The following is a 24,611-nucleotide window of genomic DNA, read 5'->3' on the forward strand; positions in this document are numbered from 1 at the left end:
AAGTGTTGAAACTGTCATGACAATGTCCTTTTTTGTGATCTTTTTATACATGTACTCGAAACATCGTTCCCTTGATTTTCTGAAAATATGCCTCTGGCTCGGCTCCTTTCAATCTGAATCAAGCCAAAACATATAAAATGGTCAATTCCTCTTAGCACGAACACGGGTAATAAAATTTATGACATGGGAACCCCAAAATATTGGGTTATTGTGTTAAAAAATCTATTTCATTAAGTTGTATAATGTCGATTTTCGAGCCAAACCGAATTACTAATAATTAAATATATATAGAAACTGTTGTGCAAATTTAGCTATGTTGAACACTTAGTATTTTCTTATAAAAAAATCGAGATTGAAACGTCCGCATTTGCAAACAACAAGACAATGGAAAAATGGCTCTCAACACCATGATATGCTTAAACAAGGCGAATGAGACCAATCGACTCAAAGTCTCTATTAAAAAAATCGGTTTTATGCGAAGCAATGAGGCCTACAAGGTTAAAAGTCGCTTTAGGACATTAGAAAGATCTTGCCAATGAATCGAAGCGGTAGACTGAGATAAAGAAGGCTTCAACAACGCACAAAATGTGAAATATATTGCTTATTGATTCGTCCGGTAGTCGTTTATGGAGTTACTTGAAGTATTGGACCGTCCGAACGGAAGATCATTCAGACATTCTTACAGTGGTCAAGCCGGTTTGAGGGCCAAGAACGTGGATCAGCTGAATTTAAGATGGCTGGATCTGCTGAAGCAGGACCTGTCGAAGATCGGGTGTCTACATCGTCGAGAAGCTACATCGTTCTCGAACACTGTTATGTATGACTCCACCATCGATATTATTGCACGTAAATATTGCATATAAGCAGCCGTCTCCATAAGATCTATGTAAGGAGTCATCCATAAGGAAGGAAGGGATGACAAACTGTGTTATAAATTAAAGTAAAATCAAACGTTCCATAGATTCTGCATGACTTTTTTCATGCATTGGAGACTATCATTCTAAATCCATTGAATATAATATACATTAGAACGTAGAATCGAAGTTGATTCCAAGTTTTTGTTAGTATTAATGTTGTGGCTTAAGTTTCTTGATCAACCAACAGATTTCATTCGAAATGAAAGAAATGTATGTATCTATAATGATCATCCAATCTTAATGACTGAAACGAGTCTACATTTAGTTCAACCATGTATATTTGCTGGAAAGACTAAAGATGATCTAATAAATCCGGATAATCGTATGTAGCAACTTTGAACACGCACTGGCCAGGGAAGGCCTTCAAACATCGTTAAGGAAGGTCATCGTTTGGCTGAAATAAACAGCACTGAGGTGTATACTGTTTCGAATCGGACTTTACTTGACACTTGATCGTCCAGGTGATCATAGAAACCTTTAAGAAGTGACCCTCACACTGGAAAGTTGGAGTTTAGAAGAGCCTTACCTTGGGTAGGGAGTAGTGAGGGGTAAAGTGAAGGATAAAGTAAAAAATTCGGAGTCGTCTCCGATCCGACTCCGATAAATTCGGAATCGACTCCGGAAGGTAGGTCCGCGCTGCAATATCCGGAGTCATTTGGAGTCGTTCGAAATCGTCCGGAGTCGTCCGGAGTCGTCCGGAGTTGTTCGGAGTCTTCCGGAGTCGTTCGGAGTCGTCTGGAAAGAAAATGTCTGATCACAAGCCCATTAAACCACACGGCTCCTGTTGGCTCTAATTCCGAACGACTCCGGGCGACTCCGAAAGACTCCGACGACTCATAACGACTCCGAACGACTCGAACACTAAGGACGACTCCGACTCTGAACGACTCCGGGCGACTCCGAACGAATAAGGACGTCTCCGGATGACTCCGGGCGACTCCGACTCCAGGCGACTCCGACTCCGAGCGACTCCGACTCCAGGTGGATCTAGTGGTTCCATTTTGCCGGAGTCAGAATCGGAGTCTAACAATAGCCGGAGTCGTGGCTGCGCTTCAGAGAGCACATCACTAGTAGGGAGACATAGTCAAGCTCTATAAATGAGAAGTCGATAGATGTAGGAAGGGCATAGTCCTATCCTGACAGTCCGAACGAATCTCACTTACCATGATCGATGGGTTTCGTACATTTGGCTCGGGATTGTGTGTTATTGTTTTCATCAAGTTAACTCCCTTTGTATTTGTCGTTAATTCATCAAGAACGATGGTTCTTCCCTCTGTTCCTGTTTTTGGGTATTAATGTGCATCTCTTCCTGCTAATGAGTCCGATGTATAAACTGTTCCAATTGTTAAGTGTTAATGTCTATCTTTATCTGATTATGGCGCAGTTATTACAACTTTCTTATGCATCAGTGGAACCGTTCTCTGCTAGAACCTTTGGAGATCAAAATTAAACCAAAAAGGTTGAGCTGCTCATGTGATGTTTTTGAATGCTGCGAATGAATGCTTTAACACGTTGTTTTATTCTTTCACTCACTTTAGCTAGATCGTTATATTGTTTAATATTTGTGGTAAAAGGCTTTCAAGTTAAATCATATCCAGTCTCTTTGGTTTTGACCAAACCGAGCAACTAAATCCTATTAAGCAAAAACACACTCCAACACACACACACACACACACACACACACACACACACACACACACACACACACACACACACACACACAACACCACAGAATGCCACGGGCTAATCGATCACCCCCTCCTGCCATGAAATTCGACCGTCCGGACACTCCCAAATATCACTCGCAAGGGGGAAAAAAGGATATTCAACCTAAATGGACACGAGGCTGCTGCTACCGAGCGCTGTGTCACACCGCTGTGTGGCCAATTGCAACGCACAGGCCTTAAGTTACAAGCTCAAGCAAGCAATATCGAATTACTTCACCCGAAGGGGTGCAGCGAAGTCGTTTTCCCTCCCCTCCCGAAGGGTGGGTGACACGGATCAATCAGCCATTCGCGCGGTGTGACCACCTCCGGTGCCGCCAGAAGCTTTTAAAATATCAAATTAAAATGGACACCCACCACCACCACCACCACCCGGTCGCTGGCCACTGGTGTCCTCGTCCGGTGTTCCCGTCCGGTGTGTGGGTAAGGATTAGGACGGCGGGTTGCGGACCAGTGTAGGCGAACACATTTTGAAGCGACTGGACCCGACCGATTGGAGCCAGCCAGCCAGCCCCTACCCAACAGCCATGACGATGGCGTCATGACGAATGATGATGTATGATGTGCAAGCGATGGGAGAAAGGAAAGAATGGAGAGAGTGCACAAGGCTCTATTGAAGGAGAAAAAGCATCTCCGCACTCCTTCGATAATTGCGATGGCCTCGGAGCTGGCCCGAAATTGAATTGCTTTGGCCAATAATTAATGCTCTCCGCTCGGACTGCAAGGCAGGGAATGAAGGCTGACCAATGGGTCATGGTTGGGACGTGATCTGATCTGACCGGATGCAGCAGTATAAGAATATCGCATTCATATTTATCTTTCTATTTGCGAAAGTGCTCACTTTCCCACAGCGCCACTGGTTCCCCTTGTTCCCCGGGGTTGGGATTGGGAGAGTTTTGCGCGAGGCGAAAGCATCGCATCGTTCCCGTGTTCGCTTGTGGCTTTTCCTTTTTTTTTGTTTTCGATTGGTTACTTTTACTTTTGCCTGAAAGGTTCACGGTTGGACAGATTATGAGAAGCGTCCAGCGACCAGTGGAGGGCGAAGGTAGGATCAACGAGCAAGAGGAGACGCACTGCTCTATATGGGCAAAGGACGGGAGGGCGCGCATTAGCTTGAAAGGATCTAGGATATATTCATTTATTTGATTAAATTTTTGGAGCTCTGTTTGCACATCCGATTCTGGCGATGTATATCAACGCGTAGACAGTGTGAGAATGTGAGCACACACACACGCACGCACGAACACATAGAAAAGGAAGAGTGTGATGTATGTATGATGCTATCAGAAATTGAGCACCGATTGAAGGGTAATCTGGGAGGAAGGGGAAGAGAGATTTTCACCACGTAAATATGATACATCCGACAGAGCCGTGAGCAACATGCAAACAAATATTGTTTTCGGAAAGGTTTGGATCAAACAGAATGCTCTAAAAATGATGAACTTACCTGTAAACTGGGTGGTTTTTATTTTTGGAAATATGTTTTACTGTGGAATGATGGAATTGGTTTAAAATGAAGAGTATGACAGATGTATTAACAAAGCCCCTATCGTCTGCTAGCTGGCTGGATACATATTTTAAGCTTTCTAGCTTAGAAATTAAAATACAAATATTGTAGCAACAACTACATAAAATAGTTTGATATTTTCTATGATTCCCTGCTTCAACTTATATCTAAAAACTCGAGCAGTAATTATATATTTAACCATTTTCAGGAAGACTGGTCCAATGCAGGCCCCATAATAAACTAAAATGGGGAAGAACATTAAGCTTACCTTGTAAAAAGTGAGCAAAATTTGTAGACGCCGTGGTTTTCGTTAGCTCAAAAATAGTTGAAAAAAAAGGATTATTTTCGCAATGGTATGCAATTTGCATCACACCTTTACTCCCAAATATAGGCAAATGACAACTAAATTAGCACCATCTACATCTGAATCGGTAAGTACTGCTCGGTACTAAAAACAGTGTGCAATGTGCGAACAAGACCTCTAAAAGGTATGCAATGATGCAGAATGGTTATCCGCCTACAGAGTATGCAATGCTTGTGTCATTCACTGTGCAAGTTGTATGCAACCCGCATCACCTCTCAAAAGTGTGCAGCGTCATCAGCATATGAAACTGAGAACTATGTGTGCGACATCTTTCTGTCGAGTGTGCAAGCTTTGTATGCAATCCGCTCTAAAATTAATAATTTTTCCGTTCTAAAACTTCATACCCGACTGATATGCAATCTGCAATACATCAACTGCCGCTTCGATTTGAATTGGACGATTTTCCAGCACGACCTTTACGTTGCATTCATTTTTTTCATTTGGGTGACAATTATTATTTCGAATAATGTTTAAAGTATATGTAGTGATCACAATTCAATCATCTTATCAACTATGCCAAATTTGCATTTTATTTCAATCCAACGTTAAATCATAGCGTGCCCCGTAGCATCAATTCACAAAAATCCATTTCAATTACTTTACTTTTCCACACACGTGCGATACGCTCCATTTTGCACTGCACAATTTGGGGTCCGGGATGTTTGCTTAAACCTGCAGCAGCAGACAAACACCGCCGAGTGTCCATTTGGCGGACTTTTCCTTCGTTTTCAAGTTGAACGTCCACACAAACGTTGGGCCCCGGGTTCTGCAAACAAAAAAAAGCACACACGTCGTCATGGTCGCTATTGAAGAGGTTCGCCGTTTCCTCTTCCCACCTCAACCACCCCCTCACTTACCGCGTTTTGTAGACCGGACACTCGTAAATGTTTTTCGTCTCCTGCTTGTCCTGCGTGATGGCTTTGATGTAGATGACCGGCATCTGGGGGAACAGCTCCTTCATGAGCGAGTTCGCGATCGAGCCGACGCTCACGTCCCACCGGGCGCCCTCCATGAACAGCCCGTTCACGTAGGCGCCCTCGCGCGGCGGCGCACTAAAGTCCTCCTTCCACTTCTTCGTCACGTCGCAGCTGAGGCACATCTTGTCCAGCGGCCACTCGTTCTTGCGCGCCGTCTGCTGCATGATGGCCGTGAGGAAGCTCTGCGGATTGAAGAACCCGGCCAGCCACACCGAGGACGGCAGATTGAAGTCGTTCGACCACGCCTCCAGCTCCTTGATGCGGATCAGCAGGTCGGCGAACCACGACTGCAGCCCGCACATCGACGGGTACGCGCGCTTGGTCCAGTTGTCCGGCACCTGGTCGAAGAACAGCGCCCCCTCGAGCGTCTCCATGTCGGTCGTGATGGTCAGCTCGCCCTTCAGCCCGAGCAGCAGCTCCCGCAGCGACCGCTTCACCTCCCGCACCAGTATGTTCATGCGCTCGCACTCCTGAAACGCGACGATGATGAACGGCGTCCGATCCTCGACGCGTGCCATCAGCTCCAGCATGTTGAACTCCTCCGGCAGCTTGTCGAGAAAATCGTCGATGATGTTCTTCACCACGTCCTCCCGGCTGATGGAGCTGCCGCTCGAGGCGCCCGAATCGCGCGGCTGCAGCTCGAAGATGGTTTTGAACGCCTGCTCGGACAGCGTGGTGAGGAAGCCGATCTCCGCGTTCGGATGCAGCCCGTACAGATGCGGCGACTCGGACGGCAGATTGTCGTCGATGTAGTTGTGGTAGCCGACGTAGTCGAGGTTGGGCGGGGCCGGAAAGCCGGTGGCAAAGTTCAGATCCCCATCGACCAGCTCCGGCTGCATAAACTCCTCCAGGTACGTCCGACAGAGCCGCCGGTCCCAGTCGTCCGTGATGTGGCCGCCGTACATGATCTCGCCGAACAGGTAGCGCAGATCCTCCCACGGCACCCGGTTGTTCGCCTCCAGGTAGTTGTACAGCACGTACACGCTGATCGTCAGGTCGCCCACGTTGAACGGGTACGAGCGGTTCCAGCCCTGCGGGCCGAACTTGCGCCGCTCCGCGACCACCGCATGGAAATAGCACAGAGAGAACAGAATCGCCTTGAACTCGGCCTCTTTGCCGCACATTTCCAGCGTCTCCTGGTTGAAGTTGTCCAGCGCTTTGTGCACGTTCGCCAGCATCCCCGTCGGCGGCTCGTTCGTGATCTTGATGGCCGACTCGAGGATGCCCTGCGGTATGATGTGGTACTCGGCGGACGGGGCCGGCTCGCCGCTAATGAACAGCCGGTAGTTGGCGTGTGCGCCCTCCTGCGTGGCTTCCATCTTTTTCTCCAGCGTCGGCAGCCACTTCGCGACGAGGTGAATGTTTTGCAGCACCACCCAGTGGCCCTCCTTGCACGCGACGTCCATCGCCGCCTCGGCCACCACCTCCTGCCCCTGCCCGAGCGACACGTTGTAAAAGTTGCCGTAGTCCGACGCGAACCGCATCTTCTTGCCCAGCTTCTCCACATCCTTCAGTGGGTCGACGCCGGCCGAAAGGATAAAGAACACCGGCGTGCTCGCGCTCGACTCCTCAAACGAGCGGGCAAACTCAACCGTGCGCGCCTCCACGTACCGGGCGCCCAGCTTCTCCTCCACAAAGTACCGGATCGCGTACGTCATCCGGTCCGGGCGCAGGCACCGCATAATGCACAGCCGCTGCAGCGCATTCTTGTTCTTCCACTCGCCCGGCATCTTCTCCCGCTCCGGGCACTCCGACTCGGTCAGCTTGCGCCACCGCTTGGCCGACCCCTCGATGTCCTTGTCGAGCGCCCGGAACTCGTCCATGTTGGCGAGCGCCTTGATGCCGCCCCACCCACTGTTGGACAGGAAGTCGAACGGCGAGGTCAGGTTCGGCGTGTACGGGAAGCGCAGCAGGAAGTCCAGCTCGCCCGGATCGATCTCCTTCGCGTGCAGCAGTATCTGGATCGCCATCTGCGCCATGAAGATCAGCTTGTCCTTCTCGAACAGGCCGCGCGTGGTGTACATGTGCACCGCGAACGTGATCGACTCGATCAGGTTGGCGACGCGCTCCTTCAGCTTGTCGGCGGGCGGCGTCTTCGCGATCGCGTCCTTAAACACGGTCGTGAACGCCTTCAGCGAGAACTGGTAGATCGGGTTGATCTTGTGCAGATCGTTCAGGATGAAGTACAGTATGGAGGCACGCTCGGCCGCCGACCGGTAGCTTTCGAACGCGACGTCGATCGCTTCCGAGGTTTTCCGGCTCTCCCGCACCTTGATCTCGACCTCGGCCGCCGTTTTCTTCGTCTTCTCCAGGTTCAGCACGAGCGAGGCGTCCTCCAGCACATTCTCACCGGCCGACGAGAGGCGACTAAGGAGGTCGTCTTCCAGCAGCTTGAGCGTGATCTTGAACCGGTTCTGCTCGGTCGTCAGGTCCGCCTTTTGCTTCTCCAGATCGGGCCGCTCGGCCTTCACCACCTCGGCCAGCAGCTGCTCCTCGAGGCCGTCGCGCGTGACGGTGAAGTTGATGAGCGTCGTCTGCGCCTGCATCTCCGGCTTGTAGTGCGGGTTGGCCAGCTTCGTCTGCAGGATGAGCTGGAAGCTGGGATTGTAGTCGATCTCCTTCTCGCCCATCCGCAGGCAGCGGCCCTTCTTGACGAGCATCCGGCCGAGCAGCGGGTCCAGCACCGCGTCGACCGTTTCGCCGATGTTCTCGATCAGCAGTATCTTCCCGTTCACCACGCACCGCTCGATCACGTCCAGGTAGCCGCGCACGGTCAGCCGCAGCACCGTCAGCTCGTCACCATACTTTTGCTTGATCCATTTGATGCCCTGTCTGTTGCGAGATGGAAGAGAAAACAAGAGTAGGTAAGAAAAAAGGAGGCTTCAATCCTGCACCACAATTCTTCGCGGGAATCAGCTTACAGCTGCGGATCGATCATGAGCGGCCAGCGGGACGAGTACGTCAGTATGGTGGCGTTCTCCGCCGACATCCGATCCGACGGCAGGCCCTCGTTGTTCCACGACGCGATCATCGCATCGTCACAGATCAGGCTGAGCGGATCGACACCCTCCGTGAACGGGATCATCGGGCGGGACATGCGGAACGTCGGTATCCACAGCCGCTCCTGCAGCTCGACGCGGTATCGTCTGGTGAAGCAGCCGACATAGCTGATAAAGCAGGCCACCAATAGCACATCGCCCGGCAGGGTCACCGTTTGGCCCTTCAGCATGGCTATCGATTCCCGCCAGCGCACATTCTCCGATGCCAGCCCGTTCACCAGACGATGCGCCAGGTCGATCGTGAACGCCGTCTTGTCCGCCTCGTCCTGGCACTTCTGCTTCTCCGCGAGCGCATTGTTGAACGCCGCCTCGATCACGCCCAGCTTGTCCTCCAGCTCGGTAATCTTCGACTCGAGCTCCATCAGCTTGTCCTGCGCGTCCTTCAGCTCGGTCTGCGCCTCGTTGAGGGCGCGCTGCTTCGGCTCCACCACCTGGTACACCTCGTAGAACCGGTGTATGTTGATGACCCAGGCGCTCAGCCCGGCGGCCGCGATCGACTTGGCCCGTATCTTGTCCGGATCGAACTCGGGATCGCGCAGGTACAGCTGCAGCGCCTTGATCACGTCCGGATGGATGTGCTCCTTGTCGTAGTACAGCAGATCGTTCAGGAACACGTCCACCTTGTTCATGATCATCTTGCACGACTTCCAGCTGCGGTCCTTCGGGATTTTGCCCTTGGGCGAGAACAGCACCAGCACGGCCGCGCACACATTGACGACCGCGTCCGGCGGCGACCCGAACGATTTCAGCTCGGTCAGGTTCGTCTTGTCGAGCGTGTCGAGGGCCGCCTGGGCGGCGAGCAGGGCCGGCTCCGCCTTGCGCAGATCTTCCTCGCAGACGCGCGCCTTCGCCCCGACATCCTCCTCGATGACGCGCACCTTCAGCTCCTCCTCGGCGGCAATGTTCTTCTCCTTCTGTACCTTCTCGTTCTCCGCCCCGACCACCTTGATCAGCTTGTCCGCCTCCTCGTTCTTCACCTTCAGCACGATCTCCTGGTCGGCCAGCTGGAGCTGCAGCGAGTCCACCTGCTTGGCACACTCGGCCAGCTTGAGGATGCCGCTCTCCAGCCGGTGGATGCGATCGTGCAGCTCGAGCGTCTTGTCCGTCAGCAGCTTGGCGTAGAGCGAGATCAGCTCGAGGAACGACTTCGGTGTGGTGTAGTTGTAGCGCCGCTCGTTCTGCAGGTACGTTTGTGACATTTCGTTGACGGTACCGTGCACGTACGACATGAACACGGCGATCGGTTCAACCAGCTCGGGCTGCAAGACAAACGGAAGGCGTGTGTGTTAGAGATGAGTCATTGAGATACAGGCACATGAATTTGCCAAGCGATTCATGAAAGTGATTGAATGACTCTGAATCTTATTTTGAGGCTCAAGATTCTTCAACGATTCAATTATCTCTAACGATTCATGAATCAACAAAAAATCTTGTGAATCTTTAGATATTCTTGAAACTCCAATGATTCATGAATCAGTAAGAAATCTTATTAATCTTCAAGGATTCATGTCTCTCTCTCTTTCACTTGTTAGATTTATGTATCTCTAATGATTCATGGATCATCATATTAATATTCAAACATTAATGAATCTCTAATGATTGATGAATCTGTAAACAATCATATTAATCTTCAAAAATTCACGAATTTGTGAATAATATTTCGGTGATTGATTCATGAATCCCTTCAGATTCAGGAATATTTCAATATTCATAAGAAGCCTTAGAGATTTATGATTATTTGAAGACTTTTCAACCTTTGAAGATTCTTTGTAAATCTTCAGAGATTCATGAATCTGTATAGAATCATGCGCTAATTTAGACATTAATCACATAAAACTCATGCATATTTCAATATTTATATGAAGCCTTAGGGATGTATGGTTCCTTAAAGACTGACTCAATAGCTTATTATCAATTGATCTTCAGAGATTCACGAATCTTCAAAGAATCAATAATCTTTAGAGGCAAGAATCTTTAGATATTCGTCTCCAGATTCAAACCACACCTCATTGAGTATTAATTTGAATGACTCTTTGCGACTGATTAATCAAATACAACATGAATTTACAGCACACTTACCGGCAAAACCTCGATTTCCGACAGGAACCTCGTCGACACCGACTCGAGCGCATTTTTGGGCCACTCGTGGAACCAATTGATGGCCGTACAGTTCACAATCGCCGGGAACTTGCGCGCCCGAACACGTAGCGTAGAGCCGACAGGCGAGAAGCACAGCACCAGCTTCAACGATTTCCTCACCTTCTCGATGAAGTATTTCCAACAGTTCTCCTTCGTGTCCATCATGCCCAGCTGCTTCACCTCGTTGCGCAGCGCGTTGATGATGTTGTTGTCGATCTCGTCCTCCGGGAACAGCTCCGGTATCTCGCCGGACGCTAGCAGATCGTTGATCAGCACCAGGAACGACTCCTCGGCGACCTGCGCGTCCGTCATCAGGAACATGCAGGGGACGTTTTTGACGCCCGCCTTCATGTACAGCACCGCCAGGTCCGCCTTCAGGTCCGCGATGCTGTAGCCCTTGCGCAGCTGGATCTGGAACACCTCCAGGCCCGATATGAAGGCGGCCAGCCGCGACAGCGACTGCTTGCCCGAGCCACCGACACCGATGAGCAGCGCGTTCCCACGCGGTCCCTCCAGAATGCGACTGATCCGGCAGATGTGGCTCATCGCGTCCTCGAACAGCACCAGATTCATCGCCCCGATCATGTCGTTGTAGTTGGACTGGGCCTCCTCCAGCGTTTTGTTCAGCGTCTCCCAGCTCGCCACCGGCATGTACTTCGGATCGGTGAGTCCCTCCGCAAAGTGCGAGTAGATGATGGGCTTAGAGAAGACCTTCGTCTCGTCCATCTCCTCGAACGACTTCTTCACCACGTCCACGATCAGCTTGTTGAAGTTGTCAATGTCCCGCTCCTCCACCAGCTTGTCGCCGTAGACGCGCGTCGCCTCGTGCGCCCACAGGCGGATCAGCTGGTTCGGCTCGGCGCACGTCTCCCCGTTCCCGAACAGCATGCCCTGGAAGATGTTGGCCAGGTCGCGCATGTTAAACACGTAGTGAAACTTGACCGCCGTCGGCAGAAACATCTGCCCCATCTTGGTGTGCAGGTTGAGGGCGCACGTGACCAGCGCGGCACAGATTTTCTGCGTCGCCAGGTTGAACTTGTTCAGCGGGTTGGACAGATGCTGCGACAGCACCGAGTAGTAGATGTGGTACAGCGGATCGCCGCTCGGGAAGCTGACGGCAAACACGCAAAAGTGGCGCTGCAGCCGCGGGTCGATCGTGAACGAGCCGGCCGTCGGGTTCATGCACGACACAAACTGGCAGTTGTGGATGTCCTTCAGCGACAGCTTGGCCCGATCGTACCAGTGCCGGTAGTCCATGAACTGGCGGATGAGCGTGTGCGGCTGCACCGTGCCGTACGTGTCCACCTCCGGCATGTTCATGTCGTCCACGAAGTACACCATCGTCTTGTTGCCCGGCGGCCCGTAGTTGCGGCCCGCCTTCTTCTCCAGCGGCTTCTCCAGCACGCGCTGCAGCATCTCCGAGGTGGTGTAGAAGTTGAACGGCACGTTCGTCACCGCGTACTTGTACGACAGGCTGCTCAGCTTGTCCGCCACGATGACGCTCTTGCCCGAGCCCGCCCCACCGACCAGCATCACCGGGTGCTTGTCCTCGATCAGTATGTCCATGAACCAGCGCAGCCGCGTCGTCTCCGTCGTCGGCACCAGCATCGACTGCAGCGGAATGTCCGTGTCGAGCTCGAACGACGGTACCAGCTCGGTCCAGGGGTTGAACTTCTTCGTTTCCGGATCGATGTAGTAGCTGAAGATGGTGCCACCGGGCGGGAAGCGGATCGCCTTAAACTCGTTGATCCACCACTTGTGAAACTCGGTCCGCCAGTCGACCAGCTGGTCCTGGTACAGCGACGACCCGAAGCCCCAGATCACCGCAAACACGTAGTATATCTCGTACCACTCCTTCGGACACTCGGGTGGCAGGTTCTGCGGCGTCAGCAGGCAGTCCAGCAGATGGCAGGTCATCTGTATCATCGCAATCTCCGAGATGGGCGTTATCTTTTTGAACCGCTTGTGCGCGTCCATCAGCGGCGGTATGTACTTGTCGAACAGCACCGACAGGATGCCCTTCTCGGCCTGCGTTTCGCGCGAATCGATCCACGACGCGACGAACGGATTCCAGCCCAAATCCTGCGGGTTGATGTACAGGATGCCGGCCCGGGACACCGTCGCCGGGGTCGCGGTGCGCAGGTTGGAGATTTCGAACAGCAGGCGCATCTCCTTCGTCAGCGCAATGCGCTCGTTGCTCGCCAGCGTCAGCACCTTGTTGTCGTCCATCACCGTGTTCAAGCTTTCGATCCACATCGGATCGATGTCACCGTCCAGCACGATCCACTTCGGTCCCGTGCCGGGCATGTTCGCCTGGTCGCGCATGATCACGGAAAACAGCCCGTCCTTCCACTCGCGCGTGGCCGGATTGATGATGCCGAACAGCTCGTCGTTCGTGACCGCCTTCGGGTTGAGGTCGTTAAAGTGTGGCTTGCGCTTCTGGTTCTGGTACGTCTTGAACAGCGCCTTCCAGACCTGCGTCTTGCCCGTGCCGGCATTGCCGACGATGAAGACCGAGTGGCGCACCGCGAACAGTTCCTCCAGCTGGACCACCTTGAGGATGAAGCTATCCTCCGGCTGCAGCTTCATCTCCTGCGTCGAGCGGCGTATCAGCTTCTCAAAGTCGGGCGATCGCTTTCGCGGCACATCGAGCGCGGGAAACAGATCGCCTATAAGCCCCATAAACACGGGCACATCGTCGGTGACGATTTTCGGTATGTTAAAGTCACGCAGCGCTCGCATCAGCACCTGATCCTCGGGCCGCTCTCGATCGCTTCGCTACGGTGTGAAGGGACACAAACGGGTCATAGTTAAGCCGGAAAAGTCGGAAATTAAATGATGAGCTAGAACAAACTTACCTTCAACGATCCCGCCACGACCAGCACCGACTTGATCGCACGCAGTCCCCAATCGTAGTGGTCCTGCTTGGACAGCAGCTCCTTGCACAGCGTGTAGAGCGTGATGAACTTGCGGGCCAGCAGCCGGGCCTCCTGGAAGCCTTCCGCCACGAGCATGATTTCGCAGATCAGCTCAAAGTCCGGCACGACCATCGCGCACGGCCGGAAGAGCGCTTTCAGATTCTCCGGCAGCTCGGTACGACCGGCGTAGCCCGGGTTCATGGTGATGAAAATGCCCACGGTTGGAATGAGCGAGATGGTTTCGCCCATAAAGTTAAATATGCTTTTCTTGCCCTATTGGTAGGGAATTTTGATAATTATTTCAGTTGCCGGTACAAAAACGGATGAATGGATGATGGGTTGCGGTGGGCAGATGACGCAAATGGCGGTGGGAAGAGAATGTTAAAATGCAGATGTAAAATTGAGTGCTTCAAGCAAACATGCAGTATGCTCAATTACGATGATTCAAGCGACGAGCAGGATGTTGAATGGTTAAAGTGAAATGTTTAAATTATCTCAAACTACTTCAAACGACTCCAAAGTACAAGCCGAAATTAAACATTAATTAAAAACCCTTTCGATTGGTGCACAAAAACCCCTACAGCTACTTTACCGTTTTCGTTGCATTACAGTGAAAAACAAGATGAAGCAATAAAACTACCAGCAGCATACATGCACAAATCGAAAAAAACACAAAAACATTGCCACAATTTCCAAATTCCCGCAAAAGACCGGGGAAGGACCGGGACGTGGGTGCTGCTTGAACGTAAAACATCCAACGATAGAATCGATTTCCAAATTTACCTTGCTATCGCTAAGGGTTGCATACTTTTTCCCTCCCTATACACACACACCATTACCACGCGATACACATATACATACACACGCAACACATGTACAGAGAAACACACAACACATTATTCAACCACCAAGTAGAGAAAGAAACGGAGGGATTTTCCAGTTACAGGGCGAGTAAAGGTACCAAAAGTGTTTGTGTTTGTTTGTGTGTGTGTGTGTGTGTGTGGGTACGGAGAGATTTTGTACAACCGATTGCGTCCGTCGGCAGGTTGGGTGTCGTGTCGCTTACCTTGATCGCATCCTGTATCGATTTGACCTGCACCGCCACGACGGACAGCACCTCGACGGAGATGCGGTTGAACTCGTCGAAGCATCCCCAGGCGCCGGTTTGCGATAAGCCCTTGTAGATGTTGCCGCACGATTTGTAGTCCATCTGCTCGGAGCAGTTAAACACGTACACCATGATGCCGAGCGCCCGGCCGAGATCCTTGGTCGTTTCGGTTTTGCCCGTGCCGGCCGGTCCGGCCGGTGCACCGCCCATGATTAAATGCAGCGACTAGTGTGGGGAGAAAACAGAACACGAATCAGGGGGAGGGGGGGGGGGGGGTGAAGGTTTGTTCCCAAAGTGTAGTAAACACGAGATGAAGGCGCTGATTTTGTGGTTTTTGGTACCTACCTGCGTGAGGGTGATGTAGCACCGATCCGTTAGCGGCGTAATTACCAACCGGGGCGTGTTGCCCAGATACTCGTAATCGTACCGGAACTGGGCATCGCAAATGTTTGCGAAGCAGTCGCCCAGCTTATCGTCCCACCGGTGGCGCAGCTGGCTCTGCCACTGGAACGCCTGGCCCGTCTCCACCTTCTGCAGTATCATTTTGGCCACGACGTCGCGCGAATGCACGTCTATCGTGCAGATGGTCATAATCTTTTGCCGATCGCCCTGGCTAAGCTCGCCGCAGAGCAGCACGATGAGCGCGTTCAGCTGCAGGATCTGCTTCTTCTGGTAGTCCTTCAGTGCGCTCTCGTAGCCCTCCTCGAGCTTGGCAAACGCCACGTTCACCTCGGTCGTCCACCAGATCTGGGTCGCGCACAGGGCCGGTTGGGCGGGCCAGTCGAAAATCCACGAGTCGCGCGGCTTCTCCTCGTACGCCGTCACGGAGCGCTCGAACAGGTCGCGCAGCGTGATGCGCATCGAGTCGGTGATGCGGTTCAGCCATATCTCCACCTTCCCGTCGCAGTCACACTCGTCCTTGAACTGGACAAACTCCTCGTTCTCCTTCGACACCATACCGATGGCGGTTTTGTTGGAGCTCTTGTCGAACCGCAGCTTGGCGATGGAATCGTACAGCTTGGTCAGATGTTTCGCCACCAGCTCCGGCTGGTTGCCGTTCGACAGGATGTCGAGCAGATCGGCGGACGACACAAAGTAAAAGCGTGGATAGGCGAGCCGCTTCGTTTCCAGATAGTCGTTGAGGGCTTTCTCACACAGTATGAGCTGCTCGAGCAGGCTCTCCAGCTTCTCGTACAGCCCGGGCCGGTTGGTCGCCTTGACGATGTTCGGATTGGCCACGATGCCGGCCAGCAGCTGCTTGAACTCCTTGTCGATGTTGTCGAAGCGCTTCGAGTCCTCGGGCAGCTGGTTGCGGATGTCCTCCGACCCGATGAAGATGCTCTCCAGGTACATCCACTTGCGCTGCACCTCGAACCAGGCCGTGATGACGCAGTCGGCATTCGAGAGGGACAGCTGCCAGCGGGACACCTGCTCGAGGAAGTAGGCGACATACTTGGAGGACAGCAGGTTCTGCAGCTGCACCTGGTTTTCCTCCAGCATCTCCATGACTTCTTCCGAGATTTTCAGCAGCTTCAGGTGGGTGCGCTCGTGCGGATCGAACTCGAACTGCAGATCCTTCCACGCGACCTCCAGATCCTTGAGCATTTTCTCCATGGACATCTCCTTGACCGATTTGTCCACGATGCCTTTCACCTCTTCCTCGTAGTTGTGCAGATTCAGCTCGAGCAGGTCGGCCAGTGTGGTTGAGTCTACCATTTGGAAGCGTACCTAGGGCGTGTTAGAGGAATCGTGATTAGAAATGGACGCTTTTGGCAACGAAAAGCGATGAGTTTTCATTATGCTTGGAAAAAGAAATTGTGCCATAAATGAATACGAAAACTAAAGTAACCTCAAATAATGTACAACACTTTGCTATTAGTGCGGTTAGAGATTTACAGTGCGCTTGAACGAAAACAAAGATTAATAGAAAGTGAAGACATAAAACACGACCAATCATCACACTCTTGAAAAACCATCACAAACCAGCATTTCTTTCCCATATGTTTGTATCAGCTGAACAGTATCCCGCGTTGTCGTTTATGTCGATGTTGTAGAAGTGGTTGAAGCATTGAATAAAAAAATGAATCAAGATTTGTAACGACACAAACAACATGAACCAGCCAAATTCTTCAGCTAAAGGGAGACACAATCAACTGAAGCTCGTATCCAGTTACATACCTTGGTAGCTTGCATCAGCTCAAACCAATGACGCTCGCGGATGGCCGGATTCTGCAACTCCGTAATGGCACGCAGCGATGTCATGAGATTCTTCAGGATCGCCTCCAGATGCAGATACGGTGCCCAGTTACGCATGTCCTTGTCCAGCTGGCGAATCTGCTTGCCATAGTTCTTACACTCGACGTCCATCGCCTCAACGTCAATCTTCTTCCAGGATGTTTTCTTCCAATCGTTCACGCACGATTCAACCGTGTAGACAAAGTCCCAGATTTGCTTCAACATTTTCACCTCCTTCCGGCACAGCCGCAGCTTCGTATCGTCCGGCGGGCTCAGCTCGAACAGGCTCGCCGAGTCGCTGAGATTCTTCAGCTGCGTCTCCATGATGTTCAGCTCCAGGTTCACCTGATCGCAAATGTCGTACACGTTCTTGCAGGGGACCTTGAAGCAGGGCAGCTTCTTGAACCCATCCCGGTACAGCTTCATGCGGATGTCGAACAGGCTGATGCGCTTGCGAATGAGATCCACCTGGTACGCTTGCGCCGGGGCAATCTTTTCCCGCACCTTCTGGGCCGTCTTCTTCATGTGCAGCCAACGCTCGGGCAGCTCGGTAAACTGCTTGTAGACCGTCTCGTTGAACTCTACGTTGTAGGTTTTCAGCAAATCGACGGTCGCCTTCAGCGGCTCGAACATGTTGTCCGTGGCCGTTTCCCGCTCCTTGATTTTGTTCAGCACGGACAGTATCTTGAGCAGCGTGGGGAAGTCCTCCTCGGCGGCTTCGAGCCCCAGCACTTCGTCGCACTCGATGCTAAACTCTTCCAGCTCCTGCAAGCTGATAACCACGCGATCGATCAGCGTTTGCTTGTAGATGTTGGACCACTTGCCTATTTCGTGCAGCAGCTTGTGCTTGAAATGCCGAAAGTCGACCAACAGCCACGTGTCGAACACGTGCGACACCTCCGTCTGGTACACCTCGTCAAACAGATCGATGTAGCTGTCGATCTGGGCCTTGAACTGTTCCAGCGTTGGGGCGACCTCCTTGAGGGGCGTTTCGGTGGAGAGCAACATTTCCATCTCGTCCTGCGTGAGCGGCCGTCCGTACTTGAGAAACTGTGCCAGCACACTGTGCTTATCGTCCAGCCAGAGATAGTTGTAGTTGTCGAACTGTTTAACGTACTTTTCGGCATCGCGGGTAGATTGAATCACCATCAGCATGATCGAGTGCTTCATACGCTCGATAGCGTCGTTGTTGCTTAAGTGAGCTGCAAATAGAACGGATAGCACACTTGAAGAGGTCAAGGGAATCAATCCCACGATCAAACAGAATACTCACACACATACGTTTCCGGATATACATTCCCTTCCTCGTCGGTACGCTCACTCTCGGCCGGTTGGGCAACTCTCGGTATCATGTCCGACATGCAGTAGATGTCAGTGATCATGCTTTCAACCAAAGCAAAGAACCCGTCCGGATCGTACGGATCCAGCGAAGGACAGAAGCGCGTATCTGGCGGATGCAGCTCGTACTTGATCTCGAAGATTGGAGTGTTGTGCCCGAGGCGGTTTTCCATTTCAAACTTGATGTACTTCACGCTCACGTGTACAGCTTCCATAATTTCTTTCGACAGTATTGAATCTACATACTCTTCATACGGACGGAACAGCTCCAGCTGGGAGAGGTTCTTTCCGAGCTCCGACTGGTCGAGGGACGGCACATCGTCCAGCGTATCAGCTCCCGATGGGTCTTCCTCCGCTTCTGGAGCATCGAGGACTACACTAGGTGGTCGTTGTTCCTCTTGTTCCTCCGCAGCAGCACCTACCGGCATCGCCATGCTGCTCCTACGCTGCGATCCAGTAGCGCTGGTGGTGGATGATAGCTTCTCTTCCGACAAAGCGACAAGATAGTCGAAATACAGCTTGAAGTTTTCATCCATCACCTTCTCGATAAGCTTCTTCGTTTCCAGGCACGCCTCTAGACGCCGCTGCACGATCAGCGAGCGGTTTTCAATGTTGATAAGCGAGGCGTTATCTCCATTCAACCGTTCGTAGAGCGGTATCTTGCCCCAGCTGCGGATGCTGTTCTGTACCTTCTTGATGTTTGCCTTCGCCTTCAGCACCCGGGAGTACAGGTTGTACAGCTTGTCGTACAGCCCGTCGATGAAGCTTTGGCTGAAGTTATTCCAATCGATCCGACCCGAGCACGCATCCCCGAGGATGTCATCGATCTCATCGATCTCCTTCTGGATCAGCTCGAACTCGCACGGTGCGCAGGTTTTGCATATTTCGTTGTACCACTCCACAATGCGCGACAGCTTCATCCGAGCCGCCCAGAGCGCTTCCCCCGTTGCGTAGTACTGCTGGGCCTTCTCCGGTATGTTGACCGCTTTCATGCACCGCAGATAGCGGACCTCGGCCATGATGGTTTGCAGTACCTGGTTGAAGTTCATCTCCAGCAGCCGGGGATCGGTACGGCTGAGCAGTGGTTTGCTCATGAAATTGTTGATATGCTTGGTGACATCCGCCACCCAGGCGGAGAACAGTTGCTGCTCAAAGTCCTCCAGCTGTTCCTTCAACCGGTCCGCTTTCTGCAGCACCCGTTGACCCAGTTCGTTGCCGAATATTGGTAGATCGATCATCGCCAGCTCCGTGAGCGGCTTTTTGATGCGATCCTGCAGCTTGTGCACCCAGGCAATTGCTCCAGCGACGGGCGGGAATCCATCATCGATGGGAATTCCCTTTAAGCCCTTTTGCCGGTACTCCTCGCAGCCGGTTTCGTAAATGAGCCGCATCGCGTTCAGATCGGCATCGAACAGCGCCACAATGCTTTCGATCTTGGTGGACACGTCCGGCTGTATGAGGGGCCGGTTCAGCAGACTGCCCAGCACCTGCACCAGCTTCATCAGCTGCTCCACGTTGAAGCACTCCTCAAAGGCAAGCACGAACTGGGCGGCCAGCCGTCGCTCCAGCACGCTTGCCTTCTCGATGTAGCGCTGCCGGTCCTTGGCGAACCCCAGCAACTTTGGGTCGGGATCGAGCGGATCGTACTGGATCGATCCCCAGCGCTGGTAGAGCTTGTTGTAGTCGTCGTAGATCTCCTGTATCTTGCGGCTGATCGCTCGACCCCGCAGCCCGCCGATTTCCACCTTTTCGAGCTTCTTAAACTCGGCCGCCGTGTTGAAAATATCCTTTATTTCGTTCAACCGCACGATGTAGATGTCGAGCCGATCGAAAATGTCCCGCGCGCGAAACGTCCAGTTGATGGGTTGGGTGTTGGGTTTCTCGAACTCGCTCAACCGTGAGCGAAAGTCATGAAACTCGGATCTGTGTGTGTGGGAGGAACGGAACGCAGTACAATAATAGATGGGTTTCTTCGGTACGGCAAAGCGCAAACCGCTACCGGCACTTACTTGTAGAATTCCAGCGAATCAATGATTTGGCTAATTTTGATCAATGACTCATCGACCTCGCCCTGGAACAGCGAGCCCGGATCGAGGGATTTGCTCGCCTCCGCTATCATCATGTTGCTTATCATTTTGAACAGAATCACTAACCGCGAGTTGATACCGTAGTAGCACGAGTTGGCCCACACCAGGCACACGAGATGAAGCATCGGGGAAATCATATCCGCTGAATCGGTGAAATCGGTACTCTCGAATGTTTCGAATGTTTTACGCTGAAAAACGGAGCACACACACAAGCAGACAGAAAGCAAAATGATAAAATAAAGGTGATTACACAGCAAATGGGTTGTGTGCCCTACCAGCGGCTTCAAGTAGAGCGAAATGTCGTCCGCCTCGTGTACCGCCTGTACGACGTGCTTGAACGTCTTCTTGAACGAGGACGAGTACACCGAATCGATACCCTCGAGTATAACGCCAATTTGTCGCGCTTTCGGCTCGGTTAGCTGGGCGTAGATGTTGCGTAGATTCTTTTGCCGCGATTCCCAGAAGCTGATCTCCTCGACCGGCGTCGGGTGCCGCCCGTCCTTGAACGCCTGCGACGAGTCCTCCTTCAGTACGTCATTAATCTGGCAGGCCCACTTAATTATAATGCCCTCGAGGGAGTTTTTCATTTTCAGACTGCATGCATCGATGTTGCTGTTGCGGTGGCGGGTGTCGTGTTGGGTGGACGGGTGGGTGGAGGCCATTGCAAATTACCGGCGGTACCGATCGAACGAACAAAAGCGAGCACACGAATGGTGTACGTGAATATGAATCGTGTGTCGGGAAAGTGCGGGAAAAAGTTTTATTTCGCTTGCGCCGCCTGGGACGGTTGTAACTTACCCTTGCAGAACTTCCTCCCCGACCTGCATAATGTTGTCGATAGAAATAGGCATCGGCAGAAGCGTTTGATTTATGATGTTACCTTTCACCTTCATTGCGGGTAGCGGGAACGGGACGTGTGTGTGTGTGTGTGTGTTTTAGTCATAATTGTTTGTTGCTATTTTCTGTACTGTTTGCGTTGGCGAGCAACCGCCTACATACCTCGGAAATAATATTCCGCAGCTCCTGGACGTGATTATCGATGTCCTTGACGATTGCGGTAGGCCATCCTTCCTGGTTTTGTGGGTTGTTAATCATGGGGTAGAAGATTTCATCCACCAGAATCGATAGATCGTCGATAGGGTTCGGTGTTAGATCGCCGTATATGATTTGCTGCGCGGAGTGAGGTTGAGGAAAGAAATTTAATATTTCCAATCGATACTTATGGACAAGAAGGAGACACTAATTGACTAGAAAGCATCAAAACAAAGAGGGATAATACTCTATTTTTGGTAGTATTTCTGCAGCTTGTTCCACCTTTGTAAATGCCCCGACACTTTTGTCCCACAACAAGGTTAAGCAGCTTAAACAAGCTGTTGTACATGCCGTTACCGAACCAGCAAAACACGTGTGTTGCATGCGTTGCTGAAATATACCGCAAACCGAAATCGCAACACAAGATTACACACGTGGTAATTGTTCCTAAATTAAGAAATTTTATTGCACCTCACTGCTGCGGGCAAGTCGTCGAGCCATTCCGAGCCATTGTGGGGCCATTACCGTGGCTTGCAGCTAAAACCGTGGTCACGACAAAGTGTGAAGTAAATGGCATTTGCCACGCAAGCAAACCCTGCTCGTCGTTCGCGGGAAAACAAGCAACGCATTTAAAGCACGGTTTTTTGCCAGCAAGTGGACGTTTCTTTGAGGGGGAGATTTGTAAAACGTGCGCTTTGAATTATCATATCAAAAAGATTGGGTAATTTTTGAACCTGCAATCAAAGACAAGGCCAGACAGGTAATGCGTACGCATCGAACAAGGGGCCGAGGAACTAGGGGCGTTGGTGGCTTGAGTTTTTTTTTACCAAAACCTTGATTTTTGCGGTACAGAGTACCAATTTTAGAAAACACCTACAATTCCCTAACCTTCTAACGCATCAATACCAATGTGTGTATGTGTGTGTGTGTGTGTGTGCGGGTGTTTCACAATCAAACGCATAAACAACTCCAAGGGCCCAGTAGCCATGGTCGTTCCCAATGGTAACGGGGCGATGGCGACGACGCGATAGTCCTACCCGGTCCGTTACGGCCATTAATGCAAAAACAACACCGCACGATTTCAGGCCTCACTTTCTCTTCCAAATCTCTCCCCCCCCCCCCCTTCTCCCCTGCAAGAGCCCACAAACCTACCTCACGAATTTTCCCAATCTCCACAGCCATCTCCGAGATCTTGACGAAGTAACATATCTTGCCCTTGGCGGTGGACGTGAAATGGTAGCTCGGTACGAGCGCCCCAGCATTGTTGAGCGTTACGAACAGCTTCATCACGGCGGGTTGCAGCACCCAGTCCATCACGATCGTGCGCAGCTCCTCGTTGCCGATCAGCTTCTGCCACTTTTCGTCCTTCAGGCGCATCGTCTTCAGCACGTACCGGCCGACGAACGCCGAGCACGGGTCTTCCTCCTTCTCTTCCTTTTTCTTCTTCTCCTCCGCCATCGCAGCAGCACCGGCAGCAAGGGTCAGCGGGACACCGAACACTCACACACACACGTTGGACACGCTGGATTTCCACGCTGGACACTGGACTGACTGACTGACTGCTGCGCTCGGAGACAATCCAACACCAGAACACACTTAGCACCGGAACGTGTGCGTCCGCTCCCGGCGAGGTGCAAACGTGCAATGGGCGGACGGTATTGAGCATTAATTTCGAGTTTAAATCGAACAGCCCGCTGCTTTGCACCGTGCAGTAGTGGAGTAGCTCGTGCACAACTTCACCAAGGCTTACTACGCGCGCACTGCCTTGGATACGGGGAAGCGTTGCTGGTTGATTGTTTGGTTTCCACAGGAAGTGTTTCCGAACTGTACCAGGTACGTGTGTGCTGAGTGTGTGTGTGTGTGTGTGTGTTGTTTCGCTTGTCTGCTTACGACTTCCTTGCCACCGGGGTTTTAGCGGGCCGTGGAGAGGAAGACTTCAATCAGCGAAAAATCTGCTGAAGGTATGTTAGAGGCACACACACACACACACGGTACAAAAAAACACGCAAATGGGGGGAAAATACGATTGGTGCAGTAGGATACTGCCGTACGTTTCTTTGAATTCCAATAAAGGGTTTTCCTGTTTTTTCGCCTTTTTTCGGTTCTTCTGCAAATAATCCGATCCATTAAAGACAGGTTTGTTCATTACTGTGTAAGTGGAAAGGACGGAAAGGGTCTTGCAACACGCTTAGCCCATTGTGCAGACGCCTGTTCCGTGTATAATGCCAGTCTGGGAGTCGAGCGGCAGTTTCTGAAGCGATTCGTTTCGCGCCTTGGCAAGTAATTTACTTCTGTGTACATCATTTGTTCGGGCGGCCGGCACATAGAGTGGTGCCTTTCGTCGTGGTAAGGACTGTCATTGGCTGTGAGCCCCTTATTGACAGCATGTGGAGAAATGTAATGCGTGCTTGCGTGTGAGGGAAAATTGTGTTAAATCTTTGCATAATTCTTCCTTTGAGTGAGTGGTTTCGTATTGGTGTGTTATTATATCAATATTATGGTTTTTCTCTCACACAATTTTTCTCCAATCTGGTGCAAGATAGCATTCTATGCGTCCATTTTTGTACTCCTTCTGACCTATGATGGAGCCGCCTGGTTTTTTTTTAATTTTCCTTTACAAATGAAACTGTGTATAAAATGTACTCGAATTTACCAGTAAACACACCTCGTTCGATTCGAACTATTGCTCTCGCTTTGCTTGCCTTTCCAGCGAAGGTGAAGGACTTCAGACCCAACGCCGCATTGAACGCATTTGTTTTGCGAAACAAAAATCCCCCCACCGCACACATTATGCGGAAAATGAGCGAATGATTGCGAAAAAACACAAAATCACCATAAACCACACCACAACGCTACCAGTCGGACGCAACGGGAGTGGCGGACTGGCACGGCAAAAGGGTGGTGATTAAATTTACGATTCATTTTGTCGATACATTTTTGGCAGCGCGGGAGGTCCTTTGAGGTCTCCGGACGAGGAAAAATAAAACAAAGACATAGTTCATAAACCTCTTCGGGCACGGGTTTTGTGGATTGACGCGGTGGCAGCTGTTTGTAAAATGAAACCAATGCTACCAGCAGCGGCAATTTGCTCAACAGGTTGTACGGTTCGATAAAATGTGTCGTTTTATGGGCAGCAATCGACGAGATTCAAATCGTTCCCTAAACGCTGTAAGTGAGACAAAATGGAGGCCAAAGCTGTTAACGGG

General features: G+C 51.5%; 1 protein-coding gene across 2 annotated transcripts; it reads right to left on the bottom strand.

Annotated features, from left to right (window-relative positions):
* Positions 1–5,029: 5,029 nt before the first annotated feature.
* On the bottom strand, positions 5,030–23,130 carry LOC1281502 (dynein beta chain, ciliary). 2 transcript variants are annotated; one of them, XM_061645831.1, is made up of 15 exons: positions 22,558–23,130; positions 21,373–21,543; positions 21,172–21,260; positions 20,649–20,985; positions 20,296–20,561; positions 18,222–20,209; positions 16,892–18,150; positions 16,697–16,726; positions 15,059–16,441; positions 14,672–14,938; positions 13,546–13,878; positions 10,628–13,465; positions 8,411–9,807; positions 5,370–8,321; positions 5,030–5,278 (listed from the first exon to the last, which is right to left on the bottom strand). In XM_061645831.1, the coding sequence occupies exons 1-15, from the start codon at positions 22,861–22,863 to the stop codon at positions 5,179–5,181; spliced, it is 13,716 nt and encodes a 4,571-aa protein (XP_061501815.1). In that variant the 5' UTR covers positions 22,864–23,130; the 3' UTR covers positions 5,030–5,178. The 2 variants fall into 2 exon arrangements, with proteins under 2 accessions (XP_061501815.1, XP_061501816.1); XM_061645832.1 differs by lacking the exon at positions 16,697–16,726.
* Between the last annotated feature and the right edge of the window lie 1,481 nt (positions 23,131–24,611).

This window comes from Anopheles gambiae, chromosome 2 (genome assembly GCF_943734735.2).
Source record: "Anopheles gambiae chromosome 2, idAnoGambNW_F1_1, whole genome shotgun sequence".
Lineage (NCBI taxonomy): Eukaryota > Metazoa > Arthropoda > Insecta > Diptera > Culicidae > Anopheles > Anopheles gambiae.

Coding starts and splice junctions, on each gene's coding strand:
- LOC1281502 (XM_061645831.1), bottom strand. CDS start 22,863: ATGGCGGAGGAGAAGAAGAAAAAGGAAGAGAAGGAGGAAGACCCGTGC. Junction 18,151..18,221: donor ATATCCGGAAACGTATGTGT/GTGAGTATTCTG, acceptor TTCTATTTGCAG/CTCACTTAAGCAACAACGAC. Junction 13,879..14,671: donor CGATACAGGATGCGATCAAG/GTAAGCGACACG, acceptor CCCTACCAATAG/GGCAAGAAAAGCATATTTAA.